This window comes from Pseudopipra pipra, chromosome 6 (genome assembly GCF_036250125.1).
Source record: "Pseudopipra pipra isolate bDixPip1 chromosome 6, bDixPip1.hap1, whole genome shotgun sequence".
NCBI classification, from domain to species: Eukaryota; Metazoa; Chordata; class Aves; order Passeriformes; family Pipridae; genus Pseudopipra; species Pseudopipra pipra.
Genome location: NC_087554.1, coordinates 11,636,790 through 11,662,509, shown reverse-complemented (window position 1 = coordinate 11,662,509; position 25,720 = coordinate 11,636,790). Strand labels below are relative to the sequence as shown.

General features: G+C 41.8%; 1 protein-coding gene across 2 annotated transcripts in view; it reads left to right on the top strand.

Moving 5' to 3' along the window:
• Positions 1–25,720, top strand: part of SWAP70 (switching B cell complex subunit SWAP70) — a 39,115-nt gene that overhangs the window by 5,697 nt on the left and 7,698 nt on the right. The window contains exons 1-7 of one of the 2 annotated variants that reach the window (XM_064657345.1): positions 1,266–1,316; positions 2,923–3,063; positions 8,507–8,680; positions 17,568–17,795; positions 20,856–21,002; positions 21,270–21,378; positions 22,070–22,251. In XM_064657345.1, coding sequence (XP_064513415.1) covers positions 1,275–1,316; positions 2,923–3,063; positions 8,507–8,680; positions 17,568–17,795; positions 20,856–21,002; positions 21,270–21,378; positions 22,070–22,251 — 1,023 coding nt within the window. In that variant the 5' untranslated portion in view covers positions 1,266–1,274. Of the gene's footprint in view, positions 1–1,265; positions 1,317–2,922; positions 3,064–8,506; positions 8,681–17,567; positions 17,796–20,855; positions 21,003–21,269; positions 21,379–22,069; positions 22,252–25,720 lie in introns of those variants that run through there. The other variant, XM_064657344.1, reaches the window with a different exon arrangement.

Genomic DNA, 25,720 nt, shown 5'->3' with positions numbered 1-25,720 from the left:
GTGTTCCCAGGGAAAGATGGGATGCCACTAGGCATCTTTGTTACAAAACTTCTCAGGGAAAATGAAGGAATGGCACCTGGAGTACACTGGTGTCATGAACTCTGTGCAGGCTGCTTGTGCTGTCTCATGGACTCCAGTTTGGGGACCCCCTCTGTACCCATGTGCTGCAGCACAGAGATGAGCCCCTGGGCTGGGGTAGGAGTTGGCTCTGGCATGAAGGTAGATTGTTAAATGTGGCATCCAGAGCATAGTAAGTGAGGAAAGAAAAAGCTGCCTAGCAACCCTGTGGCCATGGTGAGGGGGGGAATAATCCTTAGTGGTGGAAAACTTCTTCATGGTGTTTCTGCAAGACAAGGTGATTTTTTGTACCCCAGTTAATCTAGTGCTCATCTAGTTTGGTTTTTTTTTTAAGTTGTTCATTAGAATAGAGTATTTTATGGTCCAGATAATGTGTTTTGAGAGAACAAACCAAAACAAAACGAGACCTCAGTGCAGAATTTTTCAGGCTTACCCTGCAACTGAAGAATTCAGCTGGCGCTTGGCCCCGTTGGAGAGCAGCAGGCTTTGGCAGGCACCGAGGAATTTCCTCAGCTATGAAAAGAGAGCACTGGGCACAGGAGAGATCGCAGATAAGGCAGATATTAGAAAATCATTGAAAGTGGAATTCTTTCCTGGTAAATTGCTTGCTTAATGTGGAAACCACCTAGGTTTCTGACAGGCCACTCACAGCAAGCAGGCTGAAAAAAGGAGAAGAGAAATAGGTAGAAAGGACGTGATAAGAAAGTATTTTATTGAGACTTTTAGTTTACTTTGGTAGTAAGCTTAAATGAGTTATGCTTTTAGGATATTTTTATTAGCTGAGTGGTTTTTTTGTTATAGTAATAGCAACTACAGTGTGGTTGGGAAATGGTGTTCATCTCTATTTCTCAGAAATTCAAGAATCCCTCAGGCTTCTATAAATAACAACAGAAGCCTTAAATAGAAGGGGAAACACACATGATAGTATGTTCCCCCAACCTATATGTAAATCACATGGACTCAAATACTTGATTTGATGTGGTGGTTAGAAATAAGGATAGATTGAAGGAAAATACACTGTTGATGAAGGGTAGTGTGAAATGTGATAACTTCTAAATGCTATTTTGCTGCTTTCTGAAATACAGCTTTTGTTGTAGTATGGCTGATGCTGTTGTTTTAAGTGGTTTTAAACTTTTACACCTCATAAGCTCCAATGCCTTAGTGCTAGCATTCATTGTTGAAAATATGTGTTTCTCATGGAAATGTCTGTTCTTCTAAAAGAAAGTTTAACTTTGGAGGTATGTAGAGAGGAATTCTCCTCTGAACTAATCATGCATTTTGGGCTATCCTTGTAGAATTTTCTGCTAACTAACTTAGATTCTGCATATCTCCTTATCATACATAAGAAAAGTAAGTGTACTTTTTTTGGGGGGGGAGGGAGGCGGGTGGGGGAAAGCCCAGATATTTTAAGTGTGTAGCATTGGTTTGATTTCCTAGGCTTTGAGAACTTCAGACTTTCACTTCTTGTTTTGCAGCTAACTCCATCTTGACCACTCTATGTCTGCTCACCTAAACAGATGTGCTTATAATTTTCTGCACATTTTTTTACTGCTCTCTATTTGCATCATTGGGGTCTGTTTTGGGGGGTTTTTTTTGGTTGGTTTTTTGTTTGTTTGTTTTTAATTTTATGAAAAACTAAAACATATGCCAAAATTCAGTTGCAGTCTGTTCCATGTAGTTGTTGATTTAAAAAAAATAATACCACCAGCAGCACACCTTTTCAAAAGATGTGATCTGTTTTACTTCTGCTTAATTTTGTTTTACCTTTATTTTTTGCCTTTGGTACCTTTTTTTCCATGCAGACCATTCCAGAGCATGTGAAGTGAAATCCTTAACCCAGTTCATGTAGCTGGTACATGGTCTTCAGAGGCTCAGCTCTGCATCATGCCAGGGGAGAGGGCTTCCCAGTGACAGGGTGCTTAAGACGTGATGGGCAGGACTGACCTGACTCCAGACAGTGTGAACAACGAAAGGGATGGTGCTTTGCCTTTTCTGGGGAAAGTGCCAGTGGCACAGGAGTCACTGCTGCCCAAGCTCTGCCTTCCTGTTGGCACTGAGGTGTTGGTTTGAGTGTGCAAAGCTCAGCTCAAGCTGAAGAAGTTGAGGTGTGTCGGCTACCAATTAGTTTTCAGTAACTCAGCACTTCCTTAAAATTAGTCAAGTGTGTAGTCTCTTCTTGAAGGTCATTTCTCAATAACAGACACGAGTGCTGGTGGCTGTTATGCTCTTGATATAATTCATGCAAATATATCAAGAGGTATGCAAATACCTTTTTAAAATAAAAATTTGAGAAGCATGGCTAAACCCTTCCCCTTTCTGTAACATTACTTTTCATTTGCCAGCTGAAACGTGGGGTGAATGTTGAGAAGCAGCCCAAAAGCAGATGAGAGAAATCCATAGTTAATGCTTTCATCTGAGTGGTCACATCTTTGTAAACTAAAGGCACATATTGAGTTGTTTTCTCTGATATTCATTAGCAGTAGATATAAAAATTTATAATTTAAAAGGCTAGGTGTTTGTGGTTGTTTTCCATAGCTATCTGATTTCACTCTGTAAGTATTGCTCCAGTGTTTCTGCATGCCTCTCCTGGTTTTCAGCCACATGGGTATATGTGTACAAAGGGGAACTTCTGTAGCTGCCTTTGCAGTGCTGTAGGACTGGACCTCTCTGTGCTCGCACTGCTTCTGAAACGTGCAACTGTCTGAAGCCACTGAATCCATTGTTTTAGTTATATTTTGTTTCTTGACAAAAATTCGTGGGGCAGAGCTTGTGCTGACATCAAAGTGTCACTTTGCTCGTGGTTAAGGCTGACAGCAGTGTCACTGGTTTCTCTTCTGCCCATAGGTCCTTTCTCACAACTTGTGTACAGTGTTAAATGTCCCCCACGACCCGGTGGCCTTGGAAGAGCACTTTAGGGACGATGATGAGGGGCCAGTTTCCAATCAGGGTTACATGCCTTACCTAAACAAATTCATCTTGGAAAAGGTAAGTTTTGAATTCTTGTTGTTGTTTTTTCTTTTATCGGTTGTTGTTATTGGAGTGTCTTTGCAGTAAACGTGTGTGCAGGAAGCGTGCTGGTGTGAAGGTGCTGGTGGTGAGTGTATCTGTATGGGGTCATGATAGGGTGGGTACTCTGGAGAGCCTGTGCCTAAAAATGGAAGGGTGCACTGTTTTCTACTTCTTTCTTCTCTCCTTGGTTTCTGTTTCCTGTTACATCTGGCCCTTGTCTAAGCTGTGTTCATGCAGGACTGTGTTCATATCAGTAAAGCACTTCAGCTTGAATTTATCAGAAAGGGTCTTGGAGCTGTAGATTGTCCTACTTTACAGCTACAACAGAATGTTGTCATAGACTCCTTTGCAAACAAAAAGGGCAAAAATATCTTCAATGTTCTTCACAAGATATTCTAATAACTACATCCTTTCAGATAAGTGACAGTGGGTGACATCAGGCAGCGTTGTTAAGTTTTATCTTGCAAGTTCTTTCGTGTCTGAGCACTCTTCACTCTTCTACTGTGCCTTGTTTTGGGGGAAACCCTACTGTAAAGCCAGCAGGGTTTCCCCTGCTCTCCTCTCCATCGTGTTCTAAGAGAGGTAGTCACGGGGTTTGAAAGTTAAAAAATCCCAAGCAACTATCTTCCTGCTCTTTTTCTGAGAGCTAATGTTGAGTCACTGCACTGGACAGTAAAAAGCAGCCCACATGGTAGTGCTAATATGAGCTTCAATACCACTGGTTTCTCGTACACTTGGGGTCAACCCCAGAAACCCTCAAGCTTTGATGTTGTGGCTGCAGACATACAGAGCTGTTTGCTTTCTTTTATTATGCTAAAAAGTCCTGAACTGACACACTGTCGAAAAGCCCAAAGCAGCAATTGCAGGTGATGCAAACTCCTTAGCCTGATTTGCTGAATTTTGCTCCTTCTTTACTCTATGTGTAATACTGGTGGAAAATGTGATATATGTACATAATGCAGTCTGGCAGCTTGGAAGTAGTAGAAGCATATCTAGCTAAGACTTATCAGCTCCTCTGCCTCTCTAGTCTGTGTTTCTCTTGTACCCAGAGAGTATGAGAGACGCCCCAAGAGTGTCCTATTTGATGTGTGGGAGTTGTTGGCCATTAATACACAAAAAGGTACCAGATTGATGTCTTGAGGCATGCTGAAGACTTGCTGTGTCCCTAAGAAGTTGTGATCTCATTTCTGCTTCATGTTGGCAGTCTGAGCTCCTGTAAGGTTCAACAGAGAGCAAGCAGTTTAGATAAAAATTCTATGAAAAAAGAAAAGGCCTTAGTTTATTTTGACCAAAGGATTACAGTGGGAAAGGCTGAAGCACAGTCGATTTATACTGTTTGTAGGCAGTAGCAAGTCATTAGGTTAAAAAAAAAAGAGATATGGAAGGTTTTCTCAAATATAAAAGTGCTTTATTGTTAAAGAGTGTTTATAGGAAAAATAGTTAAGGAAATGAGGAGCAATTGCATGTAAATAACATTTTAATTTGAAAACGACAGACCCGCCTATATAAGCAAGTAGGTGAGAAGTGCTGCCCTGGGGCACCTTCTTACTCCATGGTAAAAACAAAGGAGGAGCTACCTTGCTTTCTCATGAAAGGAAAGAGCATGACTGCATATAGCTTCTTGTGTTGTTTTGTTCAGACACTGATCTGGCCTCCAATGATTGCCTGATATACCCATCCCATTAGTTAATCTTGAAAGATGAAAATGTTAAGGAACAGAATTAAATTACCTGTAACTTCATGTTATTTAATCTTGGCTAAATGCTTGTAAACAGTTTAGATATATACTATTAAGAATTAGTGAAGTTGTTTTAGAGAAGGCTGTCTTTTTGGATGGGAAAAATCTTGACTATGCCATCTCTTAGAGATGACTTTACATCAGTGCCAGAAAACATCATGCAGTGGGATGAAGTCACTGGTTCACAGCATGTCTCCTTTGTTTAAAACAAACAAGCAAAAAAAGCACACAAGAAACTCCTTCTTTCTTCATTCTTCCAAGGCGTAATCTGTTCTTTTAGCTGGGGTGATTGTAGAAGAAATGCTCTTAGTCTGTGCTAGTGAGCAGAGCTACTAAAGGAGTGATGCTTTATAGCCCCAAATACAGAGGAAATCCTCTCAATTTCCAGTCATACATCTTGTGGTAAATTAATTGATTTGAGTAAGAGCCACCTGCTTAAGAGAGATTTTTTTGATCTTAAGATATTTTGCTTTAAGATATTCTTAAAGTGTTTAAAGAATGAATTCTTAGAACTCTTTTAAAACTATGCAACTATGACTTACAAATTTTATTGGGAGGACTTTGTAACCTTTGGAAATAACTTCTGTTGTACTCGTAAATGCAGTTGTAGCTTTTTATGTTTTTTGGTGCTGGCTTACGCTGTGTGTTACTCTGCACTAAAGCCTCTTTAGATAGAACCAAGAAATTGTCAAGAAAGACACAATTGTCAGGAAAGACAAGGTAGTTAAATGAGGTAAATTGGTTGCAATTGATTTCCTTTATCCACATAGGGAATTTCAGTAAACAGTTTGAATAATTAGTATTGCCTAATTGATGATTTCCAGTATCACACAGCTTGTTACTTAGCAGATAGATCTATCTAGTTTTCTTGCATCTGAAACAAAATCTGCCTTCTTCTATGAGTGTCTCTTTCAGGAGAGAGCTATCATTTGCCAATATAATCTTTTCATAATTTGTTTTCCTTGGTTTCATGACTATATTTTAGTATGTTCTGTTATTTTCAATCTATATCTTCAAATACCAGTTGAAAATGTTTCCTTTTCAACGATAGCAATGGTGGTATTTTACAGCAGGCCTTATTTATAGCAAGGGAGAGTCGTAGTGGGGGGAGACAAAGAAGGACATTGTTCTAAACCTTCCAGGCAACTTCATGAGTGCTAGTTACACTACCAATGCTTGTTATATTTTTGGAAAGCTGGGGCTTGTGTGCTGATGTAATCATTGTTCCTGAAAAATTCCTAATCGGTGCCTCTGCTCTGGATGACATGTGGGCTCCACAAAGTCCCTTTCAGAATTAAGTCTGTAAAAAGGACTTATATGTCTAAAGTGGGACTGGTGGCAGAGAAGAACCTATTCCCCTGTGGCAAAATGATTCTGAAACCTCCTATTTGACTGCTGCATAGTCCTGACGGCAGTAACAGGTGACCTGGGCTCTGACACGAGTTCCTGAGGCAAGTGCAGTCTGACTTTTCTGTGTCAGCAGGAATTGTGCACTTGCCCAGCCAGGGCCTGTGCCTTTCTCCACCCGTCTCCCTGTGGTCAGTGATTGCTGCCATGCCTTAAAACATGAGCTGCTCAGAGGGCACCCCATCTTATTTACAGTGCCTAGAGCACTTGCCAGGTGGTGGCTGTAGGAAAGGAGGTTTCCCAGCCTGTTGACGTCTTCCTTGGGAGTAGCATAACCACTAGGACATTACCAAGGTGGAACCACTCATCATCTGGGTGGGAGAAGCTGTTCTAGAAAAGAAGTCAGGCTTCACTGGGCAGGGTGGGGAGGACAGACAGAAAAAGCACAGGCAAGAGTAGCCAAGGGATGAAGCGCTGACAAATACAAGGAAGGAGAAGGAAACACGGCTTCTAGCCCTTCTTCCAGAGGGTGTTTGTTTGCTTAGTTGGTGTTTCATTCAAGACCCGTGTTTCTTGCATCTCTCATATTAGGAGGGGCTGAGAGAGTTGGGATTGTTCAGCCTGGAAAAGAGAAGGCTTTGGGGTGACCCAACTGTGGCCTTCCAGTACCTGAAGGGAACTTACAGGAAAGATGGGACGAGACTATTTGCAAGAGCACGTAGTGACAGAACAAGGGGAATGGCTTCAAACTGAAAGAGAGTAGGTTTAGATCACATATTAGGAAGAAAATTCCTTACTGTGAGGGTGGTGAGGCACTGGAACAGGTTGCCCAGACAAGTTGTGGATGCCCCATCCCTGGCAATGTTCAAGGCCAGGTTGGATGAGACTCTGAGTAACCTGGTCTAGTGGAAGGTGTCCCTGCCCACGGCATGGAGGTTGGAACTAGATGATCTTCAAGGTCCCCTTCAAACCCAAACCTTTCTGTAATTCTGTGATTCTATGATTCTATGATTCCTGTGTGAACAAGACGGATGCTGAAGCAGCTGTAGCAGCTGTGACTCCTACAACTTCCACCTCATTGACAGGACAGTTCCAGCCTGGAGCCAGCCTCTTGCATCAGCACTGACATTGGTGGCCTGCTCTGCAAGCATGCAAAGTCTATGGTTTTCTTTCATAGGCTCACTTTTATGCCTGGAAACTGTTCTGTAAAGTGCTTCTTGGCATAGGGTTGGTTTCTGGTTTATTTCTGTCTTTTTTTCTTTTTTTTCCCTCCACCCACATCAGTTCAGTGACTTCCTTAGTCTGTGTTTGACTTGGCCACTGTGGCTCACCCTCCACTATATCTGACCACTTACCAGAGTGGATAGGAAATCATACAGTTGGCATTGGTGTTCTTGAAGCATCTGAGATGCATGCTCTGGTCTGTCATAAGAAAATATCACTGACCATTACTGGTGCCATTACCACAGGAGGTACAAGAACATGTTTCTTAGACGTGTTTTCCAAAATCTCAAAGGGACTTCCATTATAGTGCAAAACATACGTTTATCAGTTACATGTTGGCAAAGAAATATCATGGCTAAGCTGTAGAGAGAGGATAAATAGTTTATAACATAAATGAGGATTTAGAAAGAAAACAGAGGACATTAAAGCTCTTGCATATGCAAATAATTCACTGATCAGTATGTGTAGTTGCTAGGTATAATAAAGGATAATGAAAACAGGAAGCATTTTATTATCAGTGAGGTGAAGATTTGCAAGTCTGAGAAAAGGAGAAGGTTTTAAGTGGATTAGCATTTGAGAAAAAATGGCTCTATGTTGATGAATATCCTACAAGAGTTACGTTTGAGTAATGTGAAGTGGAAAAACGTATTAATGGTCTTTCCCAGCTGTTGTTCCAATAGTGCCTTTAGCATATCCACGTGTAGTTTTGGCTGTGCTGGTTTCCAGATTTGCTATGTACAATCTCAGTAACTCAGCACAACAGAAGGGCAGTTGGAACTAAGACAGTTCTGAAGATGGTTTGGAAGCTAAAGCTAATGTGCCAGAGGAGATGCAGAATGCAGTGTAGCCTCCTTCCCATGAAGTCAGGGTGCTATTAACTCAACCAGAAATTGGAGGTTGGATGTTAATTTTGCTGGAAAAAACTCCTTATTTGACTCCACACAAAAAGTCAGACTAGGCTGCTACGATGCTCTTTTTGGACCTTGGTGGTTCTTGCAAACCAGAATTTTCTCGCTGCTTTTTGTATCCTGTTAAACTTTGTCTGTCTGCTATTCTGTGTCATCCGTGCATATCAATCTTTTTTGTTGTTGTTCAATTTCTTCTTTTTAGGTTCAAGGAAACTTTGACAAAGTTGAATTCAACAGGATGTGCTGGACTCTCTGTGCTAAAAAGAACCTCTCTAAAAGTCCTTTGCTGATTAGTGATGAAGATGCATTTAAAGTGTGGGTTATTTTTAACTTCTTATCAGAGGACAAATACCCTTTAATCATTGTACCTGAGGAGGTAAGAAACAAAAACTTAAGCTGTTTAACACCAGTTTGCTTAATGTCCCAGTTGAACTATGTTAGTTTTCTATTCTTTAGATATTTAAGAGGAAATATTGTTTAATATAAAACTTTTATTCCCCCTCTTTTAATAATGTAAGGCCTTGGGTGCATTTTTCTTGTCTTCCAGGGTGCATATATGGGGATTTCCACAGGATACTTTAGATGTTGATAGCTCTGTGCTGCTTGTCCTCAGTAAATAGCTTATTTTGCTTTTTGTGAGGACCGACTGGTGCTGGGGACACAAGCTCCTGTACCAGCACTCAGAGGTGGTGAGGTTTTTGCTCCACTCATGAGTAGTTCATGGATGTGATCTTTAATCACTGTGCTTGCTTATAGGTAGTTAAAATTTTGCACAGCCAGTACAGCAGTGTGATTTTGAAAAAAAAAAATTCCCCCCTCTTTTCTGTGTTACCGTGACTTGCAAGATGAGTCTTCAGTCTCATGTCACCCTCCTGATGAAAAGGAGACATACTGACTTTTCTGATGATGTCTGTTTCTGATCAAAAACAGCCACCACCTGAACACTTTTGCTTGAAATGGCTAAAGGAATAATAGCACAGAGATGTCTTTATACTTTAAGTTCATGAACAAGTATCAGCAGTGCTCAGATAGGTATTTTAACCCTAAAGCAAGATTTCCGTATCTCTACTGTTCTCCCCTTTGGGAAGGGTGGGGAAAGAAGCGGAAAGATCAGAACTGCAGGCATAAATAATCCCTTGCAAAACCACGTACAGGAATCCCAGGAGTTTGCAGTTTAGCACTGGAGTACTGAATAATAAATATTTGCAAATTGTTGAACAGCCAGAGATCAAAACAGTGTGATTAACGTGCCACTAACAACATAACCGTTGGACTCCAAGGTGTTGTGCCAAACCATAAAGTACAGATAACTTGCCTGTCAAAATAAACTGCTCAGTTTTGCTTTCTTACTCACTTTTTAGCAGGAGACTTTCATTCTGTGCAGCGTTTCTGTTTTTGCCAGTCTGGCCCATGCCAGGGCCCTACCTGGCATGCTGTATTCCCATGAGAAGTGGGACAGTCTTCTTGCTTGCTTTCCTGTTTTTGTTGTTGGTTCTGGGAGATAGGGACCATGGTTCTAAAAGGTAGGACAGCTCCTTTCTTAGTGTTGCCAGATTTGGCTTTGGTAGAAGGTCAGAGCCACTATTAAATGTGAAAACTGAGGCTCAAATGCAGGCCTTTGACTTGTCAGTTTGTTCCCCACCGTGCAGCCTGCCTTGCCTACTGGCAGACATTTCACATCTCCTAAACTGTTGGCATGGTTAAAAGCTTCACACCTGCCAGCTCTGGGGTGTTGCTCCTTGCTCCCCCTCCACAAGCAAGCCCCAGATTCGAGCTGCCTCCTGTAGCTGATGCCAGGTGATGACAATGTGTCTGTGTGTTGGCAGATGGGCTGCAGAGTCGGCTCCCAGCCAAGGTTTTTCATATTTCCAGATTTCATATCTGCTGTTGTTTACTTTCCTTACCACCCTTAATGGGCAGGGTTAACCTGTATTGCTCTTCTACTTGGATTATTTTTCAAATTCTCAGTGTGGATCTGTGTCTGCATCTCTTTGATTGCAGCAGGATTTAAATTGTGCAATCAGTTTAAAGGGAGCTTACGGGAGCCTGACTGACAAAGAAAGGCTGCTCTGTTCTTATCATATACAATGCCTGTATTCACTCCACCTTCTGCCTCAGACCACACAGGTAATGTAATCAACCACTGGAGGAATGCTGGTTGTTGAAAGCACTCCTTTCTGGTTTGCACTGATCCTCCGTCAGGTTCTCTGTGCTTCTGGAAAATTCCACATTTACTCATGCACCCTTTACACAAAATTCCAAAAGTAAAGATGCAAAGTCTCAATTTCAGTCAGTTTTGCTTTTTCTCTGCGTGACCTTTCGTGTCTGCCTTTTTTTACAAAATGGCTTGCAGGTCATGTGTACAGTGAGGGGATTTTTGCAAAGTGAAAAGAGAGGAGAAGGGCAATGGAAGCACCACTGTCATATTGATGTTTTGCTGAGGGCAATGTAAGCCACTCTTGTGTGACTACAGCTTCCCACCCAGGGAGCAGGCTTTCCTTCCCTGCCTGGCTGTTGCCCTTATCGTTGGCTGAGAATATTGCAACACACGATTTGCTGCAGTTTCTGGCTTGGAGTCCTTTGTGTGGTATCTGGCTCTTTCCCCTCTTCCCTCCCTTCCACCCTGTTGGCTTTTGGGGATTTTTTTTTTCCCACTTTATAGGTAACTAAGAAACTTGCTGCATACTTTTGGGTTGGAATGGTGATCCCTTGAAGATTTTTGCCTCCTGTCTTGTGGATGGCAAGACTTAGATCTCCAGTGAATGTATTAACACAATTTCATATAGCTAAAAGGATGCCTTTTCTTCCTCCTTGCAGGAACTGCTCTTTGGGACATGCTCAGGAGTCTGAATTTCCTCTTTTTTTTAGTTTTTAAAATGAGATAAGTGATTTCTGCTGTCATTTCGTATCTCATATCTGGAAAATTCTCCAGTTTGAGTACAGTTTTCCCTTCTTTGCACTGGCCTGATGAAATGTTGAAGCTGCTATCCTTCCTTCTTGCCCACATCATGAACTTCTGCATTAGTGCTGCAGTGCTGGGCCTTTCATATTAGACAGCTGATTGTGGTGGGGCTGTCCCCCCCATCTGCAAAGTGTTAAGTCTTGATTCCTTGCTGAGGTGTTGAACAGGCTGCAGCCATTCCCAGAGAAGGGAAAGCAGGCTACTTTGGAAAGGTTTCTGAGGTGCAGGATGAGAACAGCTTTAGAAAGAGCAAAGTAAGGAAAGAAGTTATCAAGAGAGAATTTGAAAGCAGTGGAGAGGTGACACAAGGGCCGGAAATTTCTTGTTTAGCAGAGGCCAGGCTGAAAGCCAGAGGCACTAACTGGCCTGTGCTCTTCACCTGCCCTGGAAGGAGAGATGTCAGCCCTGCACTTAAGGGAAATAAGGTTAGTAAAATCCAGCACGGGGCGTGCAATTGTGGCATGTGACTTCAAGCTTGAGAGGATCCCTCCATGTTATGGAGAGAAGTCAGATAACAAAGAGGCAGGAGCTGGTGGCTAAGCAGGGCACTGAGCTCAGTTGGTAATGGCCTTAGACCCCAGTGTCACTTCTGCTGGGTACTGGTGGGCAGCACTTTGGAAAGCTGGAAAGGAGCAGAAATCCATGAATGTTTGTTTTGCAAAGATGCTCATGTGCCAAGCAAATGGTATCAAGTCTGAAAGCTCCCTCCCCTTTCAAATGAGAGGCCTTGGTAGGCAGTGAAATACTCCTGTGAACTGTCTATGTGGTATTTCAAAAAGATACAGGTGAACTGGAGGAAAACAATGCTGTATTTTGTTTGCTGTAGTTAAAACTAGTCCTGATGGACAGCTAGTTGATACAATTGCTGGCTAACAGCAGAACTGCCTCCTGGTGCAGTGGGCAAAGCTCTACCAAGCAGTTATCCTGTTAACACTCCCAGAAAACAGGGAGCCAGGTGGGAGCTCCTTCCCTTCCCCACAGCTGGTCTTTTCCATGAGATCATCTGAGATGCAGACATCCAAGTGTGTGTTTCCTTCAGCTCTTGCAGGCATTACCTCTTCCATGAGAAGGATTAAATAAAGATGGAGAGAACTGAAGCCATAAGAGGCGAAATACTCTATTTTGTCATGAGCTTTCCTTACAACTCGCCTCTTAGTTGTTACAGACTCATTTGTGTGCCTTGGGATTGTTTAACCAGACGTTTTCTGTTTTATAAAAAGGTTTCCGAACACTTCCCCTTTCTTATTTTTGGACATGTGACTGCAGCCTTGGGAATGCTTTGTCGCCTGAAAGCTGTGGTCTGTGGTTTAGCTGTTTCTGGGCCGTCCCTCATGGTGAAACTCACAGATATGTCCACTGCAAGCTGCATTCCCTGTGTTGTAATCTAGCATTCACATAAGTGGTTTCAAATAAGCCAAACATATTTACTGTCTTTGCGTTTTAAGCCTGGCTTCACGAGGAAAGATTTGTACAGTCATTTTTCACTTGTCCTTTAGCCTTCAACCGTATTAACACATGGCATTTCTAATCCTCCTAAGAGGACCAAACCTTGTGTGGCTTTCTGTGCATTTCAAAAGGAGATGATGTTTTTTAGCCTGAGAAGGTGAAAGTCTGAAGGTGTCCGGTGGTGATTCTTCTGGAAGCATTTCTTGCAGAAAAGGTTATTTTGTGACCATGTTTGCTTCCTTGTTCTGCATTCTAGTATCAGAAACTGAAACAGTAATGAAGTACTGGGAATTGACCCTTGCCCCTTCAGAAATAACTTCAAAACTGGTACAGAAAGAATGTGTGGGGTTTTAATTGACCCAGATCTCTACTAGTTGATGTCAATGATTAGAAAGATTTTTAGTCCCTTACAACTTTCATCAGTTCTTTCCCTTTCACTACCCTTTTCCTGGATTGCTGCAGGAAATAAGACAGTTTTCAGCTTATGCAGCAGGTTGTTTTTTTGGATTGGCCTCTATTATACTACTTAATGCTGATTTAATTTTGAAAAAAAGAAAGAAGGTAGTGGCTTACAGTGGATAATGAACATGGTTATGCTGGTGAAAAGGAAGAAATAAGTATTTGACTGAAATGTAACTGATGTTCTGTTGGGATGAAAAAAAGGGGTTGTTGATGACTGTGAAAGGGGATACGATTGCTTTCATGTGTCTTGCCCCATAACATATGCTTCTACAGAATTTCGTACTTTGTGAGTAGACTTTTGATGTCTGCTCTGTTAATATCACAAAGATTATTTGAATATTATAAACCAGAATAGCTTCGTCTGCTGTGCTCTGCTGGGCATGAAGGCCTCCTTGGCATTATTTTTTCTTATTCTGAGAGACCCACTTGTATATCAGAAAAATATGTGAAACATCTATGATACTTCATTCCCCATGGAGGATAGTGCCAGGAATACCTGGAAAAGAAATAGGTACTGAAATATGGGGGAAAGAAAGTGTCCTCTGAAAGAAGATACCAAACAGGCTGCGTAGCTCATGTGAGAGTTCTGTTCTTTATATTATTTTTGCCTTCTCTTGTCAAAATTCTGGCTGAAAAGTTTCTGTTGATTTGAGATGGAAGCTGTTCTTCATACTGTGGAGCCAGTTGGTCCATACTGGTGTATGTAGTGGTGTGTGGAACTCCCATGTATTTTTACACCTATCTCTGGAAGTAGGGTCCATTCAGAATAGCAGCAAAAGCTGCTTCACTTTTGCTTTTCAACACTGCTTTTTAACTACAAGAGTGGGTTATATGTGAGACAAGAGACTTAATTTGTCAGTTATTTGCTGTGTTGACATGTGTCTGTGAAGGGGGGGAAATGCCATTTGCCCCGAGGTTCCTCATTTGAGCACATAATGAATGGTCTCTATTTGCTTTCACACTGATGCAACTTATTTCTTTATATTTGCCTCAGACTTCCATATTCATACTGCAGTGCAACAGGCACTGTTGATGTTGAGCACATATGTTAAATTTTTTATGGGGACACTGGTTAGCCATGTACTTAAGTAAAGGCAAGATAAAGCTTGAAACGTAGTTGTTTGGGTATTTTTAATTTTAGAAATTGAACTGTAAGATGCACAGGTATTTTTCAGTTTCAAAGAAGAGTTAATGTATTTTAAAATAACGAGATATTTTATGTACTTTAGTGGGATTATAGGATATTTGTGGTCATGTTAGTGACTTGTAGGTGGGGGGTTAGCAGACTTAAGTGTTTAATTCTATGAATCAAAATAAGATAAAATGTGTACCAATTACATTAAAGGCAAGGATGTATTGGCTTATTTTTATTGTATTATATGATAATGTGTACTAGCCAAGAGTTTTGCATTGCTTTATTTCCAGACCATTAGTTTGATACACATTTTATTCATATGGCTTGAGCAAAAATTGGAAAAAATTTGTTCAGGTATGCTCTTTTTTTCTGTGTGTATTCTATTGTCAGCAAGTGAGTCCTAGTACTTTGAGATAATTAACCAAAGGAATTTCAGAGCTGCATGCCTCAAGCAGTGTAAGAGGTTGTGAAATCTTGGAACAATAAATTTTAAAGTTAAAAAAATCATTGAAACTTAGGAACTTTAAAAAATATTATTCCTGTCTAGCATTTTGGTAGGTATATTATCTACATAATTAATCCTGGGTTATTTTAGCTTTCCTTCCAGCTAAAGTCCAGGATTGTAGTTCAGAAATGATGCTGCTCAGAGGGAATGAGCTGAGTGGCAGGAACAAAAGTGGGTAAAAAAGTTACTCCTGCATTGATGCCAAAGCTTGTTCCAGCTCATCAGATGCAGGTTTTAGGAGGTTTGTTTTGAAACAACTTTGCAGTGCTCCTGTTCTTGCATGCTGTGAAGGCTTTTTTGTGTTGGGGTTTTTTTCTATAAAACTTGTCTGGAATAGGAAGTAAGCTGCTTCCTGCCCTTAACTGAATTCTGAGGATTTATGGTAGCTGATGCTCGTAAGTCCTGAATTAGTTTTTTAACCTGAGGGTTTAGGAGAGTGAAAATCAGCAAAGCATATTTTAAAGATTTTGCATTCGAATGTCACTTTTGCAGAGGCCTCTGTTAGCTGAAATGAAAAGCAGTGCTCTCCACAACTTCTGGACCCACTGTGGAGGCATATTCTGTGCCTAGCTGGCCTGTTTTCTAAGGCAGATTTAACAAGGAGGATATGACAGCCACGTCTTGGAGGTATATGCACTTCCCGCTCCTTCAGCAGAGCAGGAACTTTCCTCCTGGCAGTGCAGCAGCTTGCTGTAGCTTCTCCATTTTGCTGTAGCCTGAGCCCATGTGCTACCAGAGCAGGGGCTGTGAGACCAAGAGCAGTGACTGAGCTGAAATAGTAAGAAAACCCAACTTCTCTGTAGGGTGAATTTGGTAATTTACTGCTTCGCCAGATACGTGTTCCACTACACGTTTGTGTGTTTGCTGATCGTAGATGTGAGGGAAAGGGAGGCATTTGCTTGTACCAGTTGCAAGGGAGAGAAGCAGCCACAAAATTAGTATGTGGGCTGCATCAAACCCTTGGGAGTCCTTGTGGTGAAATGTGTTGGGGGACAAAAACACTTCTTTATTTCCTTGTACTCCGAAATCTCTTGTGTAGAGACGGCTGGGTGCTCCAAAGCCTATTAGACCAGCTGAAAGGTGACTCTGAGCTGTAGCCAGAAAGTTAATGTGTTCTGTGGCAAAAACATCCTCTGGCTCTCTTGGCCAGGGTTTTTCTTACCTGTAGGAGAAATTACAGTGGGTTTTTAAACAGTGCCGAGGAAGAGAGGTGAACCACCACTGGTGATTAGAAAACTGAAGTCCTGGAAATCATTTGGTTTCACCACTTTTCAGTGAGGCATGTTCGTGAGATCATAATGGGATTCAGAGTCTTAAGTCACTCAGTGTTTCCAAAACCATAGCTAAAGTAGATAAACTGAAAGTGGAGCAGGCTGTCCTGAAGGACTGACCATCAGAAAAGCAGCACTTGAGCAAATCCATGTTTTTTCCACATGTACAGAGAGAACGTGGAAGGATCCTGTTGCTTTCTCTCCCCGCCTCCACTGGGCAGTGGCAGTTCCCACAGTTCCCACCCCGTTGCATCCCTCATGCCTGCAGAGCAGTGGGGCAGCCAGGATCCAGGATGAGCCCTTCCCTGTGGCTTTGTGTACCAACCCACCAGGAGGTGGTTCTGTGTTGGGCTTGTGGTGGCTGAAGAGCCAGCCCTTGGGGGACCTGCTGCTTCCCTGTCCCTGCAGTGCCTGGTGTGGGATTACTGGGCACCTTCTCCCAAGGCTTTCCCCTTGGGAGGGTTTCCTGTCTGCCTTGTCTGGTTCCCTGCAAAGCTGGAGAGGAAATGCAGTGAGCCATCTCCCAAAATAGCAAAAGGCTTGGTCTGTCTTCAAAACTGGGCTAAGTGCTGTGGTTGGTATCCTGCTATTCTAAGTCACAGAAACTCAGAAGCATGGCTTTTACTTTGCTGTGCAGAGGTCTTTCTAGAAAGGTCCTCGCTGGTTATTTTGTTTAAAGAGCAATTAAAAGCATTTTGCATGTACTCAAAGCTATAGATGGGCTTAATTTAAAATATTGTGCATGAACAATGATGAGTTTAAAACCACGATAAAAATCCAGACAAAGCTAGAATCCGAGCCTTCTTTCCCTCTTTTTCATTCTTGTGTTTGTTTTGACTAGTGTTATTGGTGTTATTATCCTGTGTATGGTAATGCTTACAGAAAGATGAAAGATTAAAGGAGAAGGAGAGCTTGTTTTCTAAACAATAAAAACGGACATGAAAAATTTCTATCTCTCTTGATACCTCTGCCAAGATTGTGTCCAGGGATGGAGTGCTTGAGAGCTAGAGAAGGGTCAGGTGAAGACTAAGGTATGTGATCATACCTTGGTAGTTTTTGATTTCTCTTCATGTCCGAATTGCTGTATTTTCTTATTTTTTTCCTACGTTGTTTTCTTTTTGTCTTACAAGAATACTTTCTGAAACTTCTTGCTTTCTCACGCTTCAGTCATCACAGTTTGGAAGCTGTTGCAGGGAAGGTCCCTTGTGTTCTGTAGGAATCTGATATGTTAAATGAGGCTGTCAGGTTCAATTCTTTGTTTTACTATGAAGAGAGTAGTTGTGGGATGGGCTTGGCAGTCAAGAGTTCAACTGAGACAGGAGCTTAAAACCTTTGATAATTAAACCACCTACGCTTAAGGGCCTACACGTAAGCGTAGGAATCTCGCTGTCATGTCTCTGGAGAAGCTTAGTTTACAGCTCTGCAACACTTGACTTCCAGGCCTGCTGAAAATGATTGATTTCTGTTTGTACTTCTGTACAGATTGAATACTTACTTAAAAAAATCACTGAAGCAATGGGAGCAGGCTGGCAGCAAGAGCAGTTTGACCACTACAAGATTGCCCTCAACACCAGTCGAGAGGGTCTCTCTGCGTGGGAGCTGATTGACCTCATCGGAAGTGGGCAGTTCAGTAAAGGCATGGACCGACAGACCGTGTCCATGGCCATCAACGAAGTCTTTAATGAGCTCATATTGGATGTACTCAAACAGGTAAGAACCACAGAGAACTGGTATTTTAAAGCAACAGTTTATTGTGTAATTAGAAAATGCTCAGTTTATACCGGAATTTTTTCACCCAGTGAATAATGAGCAGGAGGAAATCAGATAAATTACATGTAAGGGTTCTTTAATATGAGTTTATTTTTATAAAGGAGAAATTGTGCTGCTGTTCAGATTGTTGTAGTTGTTGCAGTATTATGAATGAGTTGCTTGTTGGGAGAGCTTGTTTGTACAAAGTGAAAGAAGTGGGCTCTGACTTGAAATATGGCCTTTTTTATGCTACTATCAGCTGCTTGTTAGTTGACAGAATAGCTGCAACACGCTTCAACTGGTGACAGCTCTTCAATCTTTGAGAATGCTTTCTGTAGTTTCAGTTACGTTGCAGGAAATACAGTTGTGCTGGTGATAACCTCTGTGTTCAAACTAGGGGGTCTGGACAAGGATTTTTCTCCAGATGAAAGATCTGCTTTTAAGTTGCCCCACTTCAACAGGGCAAAGAGTTGTGGAAGAGCTCCAGAGCACTCTCCCCTCTTGTTCTGCTTTGCAGGCTACGTGACTGACAGCTTGCTTACCTGCACTCAAACACAAGAAGTCATGCTGGCCTTTGTTAGCAAACTTTCTTTCTTCAGATTTCCAGTGGCTGGATTATCAGTTTAGGAATGTCTTTAAAAACTGCATTTCTTTCACGGAACGTAAAAACATCACGGGAACCTGAGGGGTCACAGCAGAGTTTACCTAGAGAGCTCTTTAAAATTGACTTCTACCTGGCGAAGAATTTTTTTCATCCTTGATTTCTTGGTGAGGAGAGAAACAAAGGCTTTCTTGGCAGGCTTTCCTAAGCTGTTCTGAAGAAGTCATCAGAAAGTCTTGGCACAGGAAATTCTTTCAGAATATCCACAGAACAATGCAAAAGTCTATTTTTGTTAACTGCTGGTTGCCTGTTGGAGGTGAGGGCTGGGGACATACACACACGTAGTCAGTTGAGGGCAAAATGAAGTCATTCTGGTTTTTGATACCATGAAAATAAAATAACCAGTGTCAGATCAGTCCTTCTTGAAACTTGTGAGGAAGTCAGATTTCTTTTCAGTTTTGATACTGCACTGTGTGTGTTCCTTCCCCCCCCTTTTTTTTTTTAACTGTCTCCTTTCTTTCCTCTCTTGGTGCCCAGGCCTCTTACTCAAGGATGTCTGCATGCCTTTGAATGGTTGCTTGACACTTAAAAATAGTTTGTGTCAAGGTTTGGCCCAGCATCTCCTGGAGAGTCACTGGGCCAGTGGAGAACAGAGTTCCCTGTGTGTCTTCTGGATGTGGTTCAGTCACAGCCTGTATCCTGATACCTTGTTGATTCACAGACCTGTCCTGTTTATTGTAGTAATCATGTGATTACTTCAAGCTATTAATTAATGACACATAGTATTGTAGCCAAGTGTTGTGCTGCCCCTTTTATTGTACACATTCTGGATCTCCAAGGCTTATGGAGGGCAGCAGTGTTAATTAAATTTATAATACTTAATTTTCTGAGAGATGTGTCCATGTGACAGTTGGTGTGAAAAAGCTCCAACTTTTCAGGAGCTCTCAATGGGCTTTTGGAAGATGAGAAGCAGCTGATACACTGAAATAATAGGTAAAGATTTTGCAGAAATTTGGGGGGGAAAATATCAGTCTGACTTGGCTTTGAAACCAAATCCGGTATGTCAGGAAGGGAAAAATACCTGGTTATGACTTAGACTGTGCAAAGCATGAGAGATTGAAGCTGCAAGAGTCCTTCACATGGCCTTGCACCCACCCAGACCTCACACCCGAGTATGGAGGCGGCAAACAAAGCCGTTTCTCTGTACATTCCTGTTTTGGAGCAAGGGAGTGGGGTGGCACATGGGAATAGGCACGGCCTTGGCTCTGGACATGCTTAAGTGGCTAGAAGAGCTGAGTACAGATAAGATGTATGTGTAGGGAATTGTTTGGTTTGGTTTGTTTTTTAAACAAAAACGCTTCTCCAATGGTACTGAATTTTTTTCCCCTTCAGACCTGCACAGAAAGATACCTTTGGCTTAAATGTGCCACATTTGCTTGTATCAAAAATTGTTACAGATGAAAGCCGTTACAGAAAAAAATGTCCCTTGGTCTCCTTTCCAACTTTTCCATCTCTTAATCTGGAATACTTTGATTATACTTTTTGTATGGCTTGTTCATAGCTATATTGGTGTTTCAGTTTCATAACTGCACTTAGTATTGCTGCTTATATTTTAGATATGTTAATATTCAGTAGAGGCAAACTTGTATGATTTGATCGTGATACCAGCCCTATTTATTGTAATTATGGAAGACTGTAATTTTTATTCTTTTATTTTTGTAGAGCTCAGTGGCAAAGTATGGGCTTCTCTTTCTTCTTTTGAAGTAGTGTTGGTAAGGCTTGCAAATGTTTTTCTTGTATAAGAAGTTGAGTGGACCATCTTTCAAGGAAAATAAAATACAGTGAGGGAAATCTTGACATTGTTTAAGTTTCTCTGACATACTCATTGAAGTCTCCTGTATGGGATCACTTCTTCAGTGGGATGCAGCTGCAGGAGTGTGTTGGCAGGGCAGAGCCACTCCCAGGACAGAGGTGCTTCTGCTTTGTCCGTGGGAATATCCCATACCTGGCTGGATTTACAGTGCATGGATGCAGGCCCACATCAGTCACTGGGGCGAGCACCCACACAGGACTGACTGTTTGCATGAGCTGTCATTGAAGTGTCACAGGTGAATCTTAGTGATGGCAAATGTCTCTGCTTCAATGAAGACAATTAAATAGTGAAGGTCATCAAAGAGGACCAAAGACTCATAATAATGAATTGGTAATGACATAATGATTGTTCTGGACAGAACAATTCCCCCCTCACGGGCTAAAGAGCTAGCAGTGTGCTGGTATTAGGAATGGAGCGTGTAGATGAAATGTCTGGGGCCATGAGGTGACTTTTCCATGTGCTCTATTAGGCCTTTACACCACATAACCAAAAGACCAGGTGGCTGAACAGAGGTCAGGTATTTCAGCTGATGTCTTGCTTTTAACAGGGCTATATGTTGAAAAAAGGTCACAAAAGGAAAAATTGGATGGAACGATGGTTTGTGCTAAAACCCAATATTATTTCCTACTACGTAAGTGAAGATTTAAAGGACAAGAAGGGAGACATCATACTGGATGGCAACTGTTGTGTAGAGGTAAAACCACTCCAAAAACTAAGTATGTCTCTAAAGATAAGAATTAATCCTTTTTTTTTTGTGTGCGGGATTGACTCCTTATATCTTTTATTAACAGAACTTTTTAAACTTTATAGAAAAAGAATTCATAAACACCCTTTTAATAAAGGCTCTTAGTGCTGGTATTTACAGCTCACATATGTGGCTCACATAACTGCATACGTGGAGCTTGACTGTATAACTTGATTTCAGTATTTGCAAGGCTAATCCTTTTGTTACCCATTCTAGGCCTTGCCTGACAGAGATGGAAAGAAATGCCTTTTTCTCATAAAATGTCTTGATAAAACCTTTGAAATCAGTGCCTCTGATAAGAAGAAGAAGCAGGAATGGATTCAAGGTGAGTATGTGCAGCAATTAAATATTTGGAGCTGAGCTTTCCCTCTTTACCTGCAACATGTGTTTCATTGCACCAAAGTCAGACGTATGATGAATGATTACATAGGTCCAAAAAGGAGATATTTTTTTGCAGCTGTAGTAGATAAATAAAATACCAAAACCATCTGCCACTCCTCAGCTTTGCTCTCTGAATATTTCACTGCATGTAAGTGAATGAGAGCTACTGTCTTACTGGGAGAAAGTTTTCCCCTGGAGTGTCAGTAAAAATACAGGGTTGGTTCTAGGGAGCTAGATGTTAGATAACATCTTATTCCTTGATGAGAGTCACTGAATCTAGGTAGTAAGAAATCCTGAAATGTCAGGGGTTTTTTTCTTGCAGCTGCATATGTAAGTCTATGGCCTTTTAGAAATCAATATTGGCGTTGGCATAATGCTGTGGAATTACCAGACCTTATCCTTGTGGCACACAGCCAGTGCTGAGAGCCAAGTGTCTTTCAGTTCTGGTTTGTGTTGACAGCTAGCCTGATGAGAATTAGGAGACTGACACCGGTTATTTCACATTTAAAAATATATTAAAAAACCCCCAGCCCAGCGAACAACACCGCAAGTATTCATTCGCAAAGTCCATCCAGAAAGTCAAGCACTTCCCTTCAATGGTGTTCTCTTCCTGTCCCTTTGTCTGTCCTTTCCAGCCATCCAGACCACGGTAAACCTGCTGAGAGCAGGGAGCCCCCCACCCCACAAAGAGGCGCGCCAGAAGCGGAAGGAGTTGCGGCAGAAGCTGTTGGCTGAGCAGGAGGAGCTGGAGCGGCAGATGAAGGAACTGCAGGCGGCCAACGAGAACAAGCAGAAGGAACTGGAGGCCGTGCGAAAGGTGGGAGTGGGAGATGCCAACCCTCAAGCCTTAAGCTCAGTCCCTGTGGTTGAGCTGAGCTTCTTGGAGCGTGATCAGGCATCTGTTTCCTGTTCAGGTGTTTGAGGCACATTGTCAGCACCAGTGCCCTGAGCATGTGGATCTGCAGGTGGAGCCTGCAGTGATGCTCCAGCACTGACTGCAGCCCTTTCCAAGGACTGCTCAGGGAACTCACTGGCCCAGCCCTGCCCCCTGTACTTAGCAGGGTGTTGTCAAGCTACTGTAGAAGGACATGCCCCTGCTGTGGAGGGGCCTTGGCGACTGGAGAGACTAATATTTTCAGTTACTTGTGGGGTTTTTGTTTTCCTTTTCTGTCAGATGTATCTGTCAAATTTAGGGCTTTCCATTAAGATTTTCTTACATAGTTTTCCAAAGTTGTGTTATGCGATTTGTATGTGTATGGGAACTGTTCTTTTCACACAGATGTAGTTTCTAGCGATGTAAATTTAATTTACAAAGATTCCAAAGAGGGAGTGATTTTATGAGCATGTCTAGGCATAATTTTATTTGAGTAGTTTGGGAGAGATTTGTAGAGCTGAGGCACATAGTGATGTTTAAATGCGTGTTTCCCGTAAACACTGGATTAACTTCTGAAAGCTGGAAAATTGGGTTAGAAATCTCGACAAATTAGAAGAAGACTTGGTGAATACGTTGTCCTTGTGGACAGTCTTTTAGTCTGAGGACTGGCAGGAGACACCAAGGTGCCTGTACTGTGGCTGCACGCTCCAACAGCAGATTGAACATGCTGATCCATCTTTGGACTTTGGAACAGCTGGTGCCTCTGCAGTAGTTCTCCACAGACACTTGATTAGTATCCAGATATAATCTCTATCTTTTAAAAAAAAAGGCTTGCAAGAAGAGTTACTGTGGCTTTTACTGCCGTGATAGCTTTTAGGGTGGAGTGGGCCTTGAAAACAGCACATCAAACACCTCCCTCCCCTCTGCTGTCCCACGTTTCACCTGCTGCTGGAGCAGACCAGACTGACTTGCTCTGTGCTTAGTCTGAAGAGTCTTTTCGACACTACCTTCCTAAATTAAGATCATTTTTCACATTCCCATTTAGAACAAGTCGGCATAATTGCTTGAGTTTTTCATAAATCAAACCCACTAATTTTAGCCCTCTTAGAAAAAACTTTAATGATCTTTGCAGTGGGGGGAAACTGTAAATACTGTGAGAGCATGTCAAAGCTTTTGAGTCTAGAAAGCAAATAAAATCATCCAAAAACCATATTTTTAAGAGTCTTGTCATTAAGTCACAATTTGTGACAAGGACAAATTTGTCTTTTTTTTTAATTAACCCTGCAGTGACAGTACTGTTGTGGGTATTATTCTGTTCACCTTAAATGGAATCCAAGGGCAGAAAACCATTTTTTAATTTAATTTTAGCATCTGTAATCTACCACATGTTTAAGATTCAGTATGAAAAATAGACTTTAAAGGATAGCCTGTGTTACCTGCAACTGGCAAGTAATATACCTGTTAACAGAAATCATAAGGCTGGATTTTTGTGTTCTTGACTCTATGGAGAAAAGGTTAAGGGGAGAGAGAACATGAGAGCAACCCCCAAGGAGCGGTAGGATGTTGACAGACTTCAGGGAGTTTTATAAAAATCACAAACTAAAGGGAGACAGTTGTGGCCAGAAGCACCTTTTGAAGGGGACTGGATTAAAATGACTTCTCAAAGAAAGTAGCTTAGGCTCAGACATGAACTACTGCATTTTGCCCAAGTGGAATTAGTGGGGAAGTACAGTGTTGTAGGAACTGAAAGTGTTTGAGTAGTTAGAAAAACGTTCTTCAAGGAAAAGGCTTTGTAAATGGTTCAGGAAACTAAATTGTTCTGGAAAGCTTAGAGATTGATTTGCTCCTGATGGCAGTGAGCCACTGTTTGCACACCATTTACATCTGCACTCTGAAACTGGTTTGTATTTTGATAGCTCCTGCAGTAGAAAGCTTCAAAAGCATAAGAACTTTTGTCTAAAATAGACTTTTTTTTTCATATTTTTTAATGGAGTTTTGAGATGTGCACATTGAACAGACTGAAAGGTAAGTTTTTCTAACTATGAGAGCATGCACAAGATGTGTGCACCCTTTCTGTTTCAGTTTGGGGTCTTGCATGGGCTTCAGAGACTCTGTGCTATCTAACAAACATGTCCTGGAATGGTGTGTTCTTGTTGATCCCCTCCCCAACATTTGTGACTTTTCCCTGAACTGCACAGTTCCCAGTAACCTTACCTACCAGGGACTGATGTTCCTGAATTAAGCAGGAAGTTGCTGATATGGAGAGGACAAACAGAGTGTTTTCTTGTTGGCACCCACCCTTGACTGGGACTCTGCACGTTCGCCCTCTTGGCTCAGTATTGGCAACGCTTGTTTAATTTCAAAGCAGGGAAGGAAATCAAAAGGAAATTTCGCTTAAATAGGCATCTTGAATTTGACTACAATTACATGCCTTTGAATGTTCTGGCAGAGGAGGAATACTGCTTCTAAAGCACTGGCATCATTTAAGCCTTTCAAAGGAGAGCAATTCTGTACTGTGTTCTGCAGCTTAAAAACAGAAACTTGAGCCTTCTCCTTCGCTTCTTCCCATCTGTTTCAGACCAGAGTGATATAATGAGCACTTATAAGAATGAAAGTTTTAGCTTGGCAGTTTTAATTGCTTAGGCATCTCATTAGTTCATCTAGGTTGTGTGAGGGAGGATGCTTTAAATGTGGTGCCTTCCAAAAATACTAATGAGCATGATGGAACATAGAAAGGTTTGGTTTGGAAGGGACCTTAGAGATCATCTACTTCCAGCCCCCCTGCTGTGGGCAGGGCCACCTTTCACTAGACGAGGTTGCTCAAAGCCCCATCCAAACTGGCCTTGAGCACTTCCAGGGATGGAACATCCACGGCTTCTCTGGGCAACCTGTTCCAGTGTCTTACCACCCTCACAGTAGAGAATTTCTTCCCAATATTCAATCTAACCCTGCCTTCCTGAAGTTACCCCTTGTACTATCACCACATGCCTTTGTCAGTAGTCCCTCTCCAGCTCTCCAATAGACTCTTTAGGCACTGGAAGGTGCTCTAAGGTCTCTCTGGAGCCCTCTCTTTTCCAGGCTGAACAACCTCAACTCTCTCAGCCTGTCTTTGTAGGAGAGGTGCTCCATCCCTTTGTTCATCTTCTTGGCCTTCCTCTGGACTCACTCCAATAGGTCCGTGTCCGTTTTGTGTTGTGTCCCACTCATATTGAAGGTCTGTGGAAACAATTTCCCCAGCCCAGCATACTATAAAAGAAGCATCAGATAAGTTTCTTAAGAAAATTCTGTGAAAGAATTGTTTTGCTTTCACTGTTGGCTGGTACTTGAAGATTTCTAACCTTATGTGCATCAAAATCCTTATGCAAGAAAAGACGGTGACAGCTGCTTTTATTTGTAAAATGAAGATGCGACA